The sequence below is a fragment of the Amblyraja radiata genome, chromosome 15, assembly GCF_010909765.2.
Source record: "Amblyraja radiata isolate CabotCenter1 chromosome 15, sAmbRad1.1.pri, whole genome shotgun sequence".
In the NCBI taxonomy this organism is placed as follows: Eukaryota; Metazoa; Chordata; class Chondrichthyes; order Rajiformes; family Rajidae; genus Amblyraja; species Amblyraja radiata.
In genome coordinates this window covers 52,624,687-52,633,056 of record NC_045970.1, presented here as the reverse complement: position 1 = coordinate 52,633,056, position 8,370 = coordinate 52,624,687, and the positions used below count along the sequence as shown (strand labels likewise).

Below are 8,370 nucleotides of genomic sequence, written 5' to 3'. Positions count from 1 at the left end.
CTTTGCTCTCCCGCGGTCGGGTACCTCGAGCCCTCCGTTAACGGGACGATCTTGACTCTCGTCTCCGGCGGCGTTTGGGCTCTCCGCATCGGGGAGATCAGCTCTTGCATCTGGGGGGTTGTCAGCTCCCCCGCGCCGGCGATCGGATCCCGCGTCGGGGCTGGTCGAGTCTCTGCGTCGTTGGAGCTTCCCGACTCGGCCTCTCCCGAGACCGCGAGCTCACAATGGGAACGTTAAGTCCACGCCCCGCGGTGGGGCTCAACGTCAGTCCGAGGAAACTCCAGCTCCATCCATGTTAGGCCGCAAAGCGACGGGAGATACGACACGGAAAACAATCGCATCTCCCGTCAAGGTAAGAAACTGAAAAAAATCTTTCTCTCGACCCCCACCCCATCCCACACATCAAACAAACCGGAGAACATTTACACGAACGTTTAACACACACTAAAAATAAAAAAGACGAAAAAACAGACAGACTGTTGGCGGGGCTGCCAATAGTGCGGCGCCCCTGGTGGTACATTGTGTATAATAGGAAGAAGGCTAGACCTTGCAGGGGGTACTAAATTGGAGTCAGTGAAATTACAGCATCATTGTGCAGGAGCTCGGGAGGTAAGAGTACAGCTATCATACGGAGGTAGACAAAATGCTGGAGAAACTCAGCGGGTGAGGCAGCATCTTTGGAGAGAAGGAATAGGCGACGTCTCGGGTCGAGACCTTTCTTCAGAATGAACAAGGGTCCGTCTGAAGAAGGGTATCGACCCGAAACATCGCATATTCCTTCTCTCTATAGATGCTGCATCACCCACTGAGTTTCTCCAGCATTATTTGTCTACATTCGATTTTCCCAGCATCTCCAATTCTTTCTTAAACATCTAACATATGGAAGTCGTTTAAAGACTAGTTCACGATCGGTATGTTCCAGTCAGGAGGATGAATCACATTGCAAAAATAAGGGAATCTTCAATGACAAAGATGTAAATTTACTCAAAAAGGAAAAAAAATGTAAACACGTGTAGGGTTTAAAAGGATGGAGTCATATAGGACCTTTGATGAATATAAAGAAACGAGGAAAGAATGGGTCAGAATGAATCACAGTTTGGTTTGGGAACAGCTCCATTCAGGACCACAAGATATTGCAGCGAATTGTGGACGCATCCAGGCCATCACACAAACCGACCTACCTTCTATTGATTCCATTAATACCTCACGCTGCCTCGCCAAGGCCAGCAGCATAATCAAGGACAAGTCGCACCCTCGCCACTCCCGTCTCCCATCATGCAAAATGTGTGGGAGTGTGAAAACGCACACCAGATTCAGGGACAGCTTCTTCCCAGCTGTTATCGGGCAACTCGATTCATCCTACCACAACCAGAGAGCAGTGCTGAACTACTATTTACCTCTGATGTCCCTCGGACTATCCTTTACCGGACTTTGCTGGCTTTACCTTGCACTAAACCGTATTCCGTTATCATGTATCTATGCACTGTAAGTTGATTGATTGTAATCATGCATTGTCTTTCTGCTGACTTGTTCACTGTACCTCGGTACACTTGAAAAAAACTAAACTGAGAACTCAGAGTGCCAAGATGGACCATGAAATGTCTTTGGCATATTAATTGTATATATCCCCATAAATCCCCCTATATCCAGCATATTGGCTGCTGCAGAGTCCAGCCTAAGTAGTGTCTTGTGTCTCACTTTTAGGTGCCTCATGGGCCACATACAGTCATAGAGCCATATAACTCGGAAGCCATCCCCACGGCCCCATTGAGTCCGTTCCGACAAACAAGCACACGGCTTGCATTAATATTTATTCTCGCCATATTCTCATTTGCCGCTCGCACCAGATTTGAGCACCCAACCATCTCTGCCCAGCAGTCCTTGGTTTTTTACCACTTTGCCCCTACATTTGTCAGGATGGAACATATTCAATTGCAGTGACCACGGAGCCAGACATGTTGGTAGATAGTGATGAATCCGTGAGTTGGAGATGTTGGGTAGCCCCGGGTAGTCTTCAGTGTCCTGGTACCAGTACCCACGCGTGAGAGGGTTGATGGGCTGGGTGTGCCTTCAGTTGTGATCTGGCCCACAGCTGCGGCCCAGCAATCCACTTGTTTCTTTCTGATACACAATGGTGTGAATTGTGAGTAAAGAGACAACTATATTTACAACTATATATCTGAAGAAAGGCCCGGAACCGAAACGTCGTCTGTCCATTCCCTCCACAGATGCTGCCTGGCCCCCGAATTTATCTTTATGACCTTCACTGTGAGACGACACCTAAAAAGGGTCAGTCGGGTTTTGGGAACTCGTCTTCACTCTCGAGAGTCATAGAGTAATACTGCGTGGAAACTTGCCCACACCGCCCAACATTTCCGAGCCACACTGGTCCCACCCGCCCGCGTTTAGTCCATATCCCTCCATCCATCCCTCCATCCATAAGTGTTTCTTAAACGTTGGGACAGTCCCTGCCTTAACTATATCCTCTGGCAGCTTTTTCCATACACCCACCGCCCATTGTGTGAAAATGTTACCCTTCAGATTCCCTTTAAATCTTTTCCCCTTCACCTTAAACGTAAATGTAAACGTAAACCTTAAACCTGAATGGTACGAACAGTTCTCTTAAAACCCCAATATCCACCTTATTCCTAGTTTGCTCATTGGCTGTAACTAATGTTAGTGATGATGTAACCTTGTTGATCAACTCAATTTCACAAACACTAATGATGATGGCAGTTAGTTTTCCAGAGCGGCAAACTCGAATCAGGTATAAAAGGGGATAAAAATAAAAAAGCTGAACAGATCGCATGTGGAGCTGGGTACAGATGCGACTTCATCTTTCTGAAGATGCACGCTCCACCAACGGGCCTGCCCTATGCCATTTACTACACTGTTCTTGCCGTCGTCGCTATCCCAGGTAAACATGTCAGTAATATACGTGTTCCTCATTATAACTGTAATCTCGCGAGCGCTTGGATGCAAAGGTGGTGAAATGTAGTTTACGGTTACATAGAAATTAGGTGCAGGAGTAGGCCATTCGGCCCTTCGAGCCTGCACCGCCATTCAATATGATCATGGCTGATCATCCAACTCAGTATCCCGTACCTGCCTTCTCTCAATACCCTATGATCCCCTTTGCCACAAGGGCCACATCTAACTCCCTCTTAAATATAGCCAATGAACTGGCCTCGACTACCCTCTGTGGCAGAGAGTTCCAGAGATTCACCACTCTCTGTGTGAAAAAAAGTTCTTCTCATCTCGGTTTTAAAGGATTTCCCCCTTATCCTTAAGCTGTGACTCCTTGTCGTGGACTTCCCCAACATCGGGAGCAATCTTCGTGCATCTAGCCTGTCCAACCCCTTAAGAATTTTGTAAGTTTCTATAAGATCCCCTCTCAATCTCCTAAATTCTAGAGAGTATAAACCAAGTCTATCCAGTCTTTCTTCATAAGACAGTCCTGACATCCCAGGAATCAGTCTGGTGAACCTTCTCTGCACTCCCTCTATGGAAATAATGTCCTTCCTCAGATTTGGAGACCAAAACTGTACGCAATACTCCAGGTGTGGTCTCACCAAGACCCTGTACAACTGCAGTAGAACCTCCCTGCTCCTATACTCAAATCCTTTTGCTATGAAAGCTAACATACCATTCGCTTTCTTCACTGCCTGCTGCACCTGCATGCCCACTTTCAATGACTGGTGTACCATGACACCCAGGTCTCGCTGCATCTCCCCTTTTCCTAGGCGGCCACCATTTAGATAATAGTCTGCTTTCCTGTTTTTGCCACCAAAATGGATAACCTCACATTTATCCACATTATACTGCATCTGCCAAACATTTTCCCACTCACCCAGCCTATCCAAGTCACCTTGCAGTCTCCTAGCATCCTCCTCACAGCTAACACTGCCCCCAGCTTAGTGTCATCCGCAAACTTGGAGATATTGCCTTCAATTCCCTCATCCAGATCATTAATAAATTCCCCAAACACCTTTCATAAAAACATTGAAACATAGAAAATAGGTGCAGGAGTAGGCTATTCGGCCCTTCGAGCTTGCACCGCCATTCAATGTGATCATGGCTGATCATCCAACTCAGTATCCTGTACCTGCCTTCACTCCATACCCCCTGATCCCTTTAGCCACAAGGGCCACATCTAACTCCGTCTTAAATATAGCCAATTAACTGGCCTCAACTACCTTCTGTGGCAGAAAATTCCACAGATTCACCACTCTCTGTGTGAAAAAGGTTTTTGTCATCTCGGTCCTAAAAGACTTCCCCCTTATCCTTAAACTGTGACCCTCTTGTCCTGGACTTCCTCAACATCGGGAACATTCTTCCTGCATCTAGCCTGTCCAACCCCTTAAGAATTGTGTACGTTTCTATAAGATCTCCCCTCAATCTTCTAAATTCTAGCGAGTACAAGCCGAGTCTATCCCGTCTTTCTTCATATGGAAGTCCTGACATCCCAGGAACCTTCTCTGCACTCCCTCTATGGCAAGAATGTCTTTCCTCAGATTAGGAGACCTAAACTGTACGCAATACTCCAGGTGTGGTCTCACCAAGACCCTGTACAACTGCAGTAGAACATCACTGCTCCTATACTTAAATCCTCTTTCAGAACTCACCGGGTGGATTCTCTTCACTTCTGGATGCTGTGTGGCGAAGAAAGATTTATTCGTGTCGGAATGAGTGTCGACTGAGATTCTCTCAGTGAAACCCACAAACGTGTGAAGTAGAGGCTAAGGCATGGAAAGGTGTTTAGAAAAACGATGGAGGCCTCACTGATACCGAATAGTGAAATGAATGATGGAGTGAATGTGGAGAGGATGTTTCCACTAGTGGGAGAATCTAGGACCAGAGACATAGCGTCAGATTAGAAGGACGTACCTTTAGATATGAGGAGGATGAATTTCTTTAGTCAGAGGGTGGTGAATCTGTGGAATTCATTGCCACAGGCAGCTGTGGGGTCCACGTCAATGTTTTTTTTTTTAAAGGCAGAGATTTACAGATTTTTGATTAGCAAGGGTGTCATAGGGTTATGGGGAGAAGGCATGAGAATGGGGTTGAGAGAGAAAGATAGATCAGCCATGTTTGAATGGCGGAGCAGATGGGCCGAAAGGGGTTCGACCCGAAACATCACCCATTCCTTCTCTCCAGCGATGCCGCCTGTCCTGCTGAATTACTCCAAGTTTTTGTGTCTATCTTCGGCCGAATGGCCTAACTATGCTCCTATAACGGATGAACTTATAAACAGGGTCTTAGAACTGCCTCGATCTGAAACGCCATCTGTCCATTTTCCTTCACAGATGCCTGACACTCTGAGTTTCTGCAGTAATTTGCTTTCTTAAAGTGATTTCTGCACCGCTTTTCAATCAGTCTGATTTTTCCTGTATTAAAAACATCTTCCATTTGCAAAAAAGACTGTCGATCTATGTATTTTAAATACACTCAGCGACAAAACCTGTAAGAATTATCAATGTATCAAAAGAGGACTGCATTGGTTCTGAAAACGAGTCTGCTTCCACGCCCTTCCAAATGGCCCTGTGTTAGGAATCAGTCCACGCCCTTTATCAGAATGTTTATCCTTTGCCAGCAAGCCACATATGACATCCCAGGTACCGTGTCCACCGAACCAGAAGCAACTGCAGCTCTTATACCCAAGTCCTCATTAACTTGCAGTGGTTCGTGGAAATGTTAGCTGAACCCCAGGGTTTTTCGGGCTGAAGACATTAATAAAATGTTGTCATAAGGCATAGGAGTAGAATTGAGCCATTCGGCCCATGAAGCCTACTCCGCCATTCAATCATGGCTGACCTATCCTTTCCTCCCAACATCATTCTCCTGCCTTCCCACCATAACGTCTGACAACTGTACTAATCAAGAATCTGTAGAATTCTGCCTTAAAAAATATCCACTGACGGACTCCACAGCAAAGAATTCCACAGATTCACCACCCTCTGATTGAAGAAATTTCACCTAATTTCCCTCTTAAAGGAACGTCCTTTAATTCTGAGGCCTCTAGTCCTATATTTTCTGGTTGAAAGATCCTTTCCACATCCACTCTAAATAAAGCATTTCACCATTCTGAATGCTTCAATGAGTCCTCACCTCTTTCTTCTAAACTCCATCGAGTACAGCCCCAGTGCCGACAAACGCTCATCATAGGTTAACCTACTCATTCCTGGGATCATTATTGTAAACCTCCTCCTCTGGATCCTCTCCAGAGCCAGCGCATCCTTCCCCAGATAGGCTGCCAAAAAATTGCTCACAATGTTCCAAATGCGTCCATACCAGCGCCTTATAGAGCCTCAACATTACATCACAGGAATCAGTCTGGTGAACCTTCTCTGAACCTTCTCTATGGCAATAATGTATTTCCTCAGATTAGGAGACCAAAACTGTACGCAATACTGCAGGTGTGGTCTCACCAAGACCCTGTACAACTGCAGTAGAACCTCCCTGCTCCTATACTCAAATCCTTTTGCTATGAATGCTAACACACCATTCGCTTTCTTCATACAGTTAAACAGTGGGCATTACCTTCTCGTCTCGTCTAGTAGCCTAACGCGTGGCACCTTATGAAAGGCTTTCTGGAAATCTAAGTATACAACATCTACCGACTCTCCTTTATCTGACCTGCCATTTCAAAGAATTCCAGCAAATTTCCGAAGCAAGACCTCACCTTCACAAATCCACGCTGACTTCGGCCTATTTTATCGTGAACTTCTAAGTACTGCGTAACCTCATCCTTTATAATGGGCTCTAAAATCCTTCCAAACACTGAAGTCAGACTAACCGGCCTAAAGTTCGCACTATCCTGCTTTGCTCCCTTTTTGTGCAGCGGGGTAATATGGGCACTTTTCCATACATGTGGGATCACTGCTGACTGTAGTGATTCCTGAAATATCAATATCAATGCCTCCACAATCTCTAAAGCCACCTATTTCAGAACGCTAGGGTGCAGTCTATCCGGCCCAGATGACTTACCCACCTTCAGCCCTTTCAGTTGCCCATGCATCTTCTCCCCAGTAATAGCCACTCCACTAAGTTCCACTAACTTGTCTTTCTCTATTCTTTCTCTCTCTGTCTGTCTCTCTCTTGCGTGCAGCTAATTTAGTGGCAATTGTGATCCTGTCCCGAGGAAAGTGCGGCCTCTCCCGGTGTATCACTCGTTACCTGGTCTCCATGGCGGTGACTGATCTTCTCGTCATTATCACCGCTGTGATAATCAACCGGCTCAGTGGGATGTATATCCCGGGCAGTTTCCTCTCGATTACTCCTGTGTGCAGTGTCAGCAACGTGCTAACCTTTGCGGCCAGGGTCAGCTCTGTCTGGTTAACTGTCAGCTTCACCTTTGATCGATTTGTAGCTATTTGCTGCCAGAACTTTAAAACGAAGTATTGCACCGAACGGACGGCGACAGTGGTTATAGGGACCATCTGTACACTGGGCTGTTTGACCAACATCCCATTTTACTTCATACACGAGCCGATCTATGTGGTCGACAATGTCCCATGGTATTGCAGAATTAAGGACATCCGATACACCTCACCCGTGTGGACAGCATTTGACTGGTTCGATAGTATTTTAACCCCCTGTCTCCCATTTCTCCTAATTTTGCTGCTCAATGTTCTAACGGTCAGATACATCCTGACGGCCAGTAGAGCTCGCAAGAGACTGCGGGCCCAGAGCAACGGAGAGATTCAGAGTGACCCACAAATGGAGAGCAGGAAGAAGTCCATCGTTTTGCTGTTTACCATCTCGGGGAGTTTCATCCTGCTGTGGATGACGTATGTCATACAGTTTCTGCGCGTGCGCATTGTCAATGATTACAACTTCCGAAGTTTCAATGACCCCCGCTTTATTCTCCAGGAAACCGGGAACATGCTGCAGCTTCTGAGCTCTTGCACCAACACGTTTATCTATGCAGCGATTCAAAGCAAATTCAGAGAGGAGTTAAAGAAAGCGGTCCAGTATCAATTAAATTTTGTTTCTAAGTTGTTTACTTCACGAAAGTAATAAATGTCAACCTATCTATCTTCTGTCTACCTATACATGACTCAACCTCTGATCTTGTTATCTTCCGTTTTGGCGGCAATTCTATTTGCGCAAAAACGGTACGCGCTACCGCTACGATTTTTTTGCCAGCTTATTCACCGTTCTCCTATACTGCGATTGCACCAAGATCCGTTCCGGTCGGTGGAAGCTGATAAAGTTATCGAAGATTACAAATCTTAAAAACCGCGCGTGCGCAGATCGATTGCTTCTCCTGCCATTCAGTGCTGCGCGGATTGGTCCCTTCTACTGTCACTCCGCGGGACGGTTCGCCCCTTCCTGCGCCATCGCATAAGGTACATAAGTGCGGGAAGG

At 46.3% G+C, this 8,370-nt stretch overlaps 1 protein-coding gene across 1 annotated transcript; it reads left to right on the top strand.

Annotated features, from left to right (window-relative positions):
• Window positions 1-2,847: 2,847 nt before the first annotated feature.
• LOC116981445 (probable G-protein coupled receptor 139) lies at window positions 2,848-8,019 on the top strand. Its single transcript, XM_033034499.1, has 2 exons — window positions 2,848-2,917; window positions 7,109-8,019. Exons 1-2 carry the CDS (start codon window positions 2,848-2,850, stop codon window positions 8,017-8,019), a joined length of 981 nt encoding a protein of 326 aa, XP_032890390.1.
• The last annotated feature ends 351 nt before the right edge of the window (window positions 8,020-8,370 follow it).

Bases quoted from the DNA above. Each gene is read 5' to 3' on its own strand.
- LOC116981445 (XM_033034499.1), top strand. From the start codon at position 2,848: ATGCACGCTCCACCAACGGGCCTGCCCTATGCCATTTACTACACTGTT. The intron at 2,918-7,108 runs GTAAACATGTCA...TCTTGCGTGCAG, and splicing joins TGCCGTCGTCGCTATCCCAG to CTAATTTAGTGGCAATTGTG.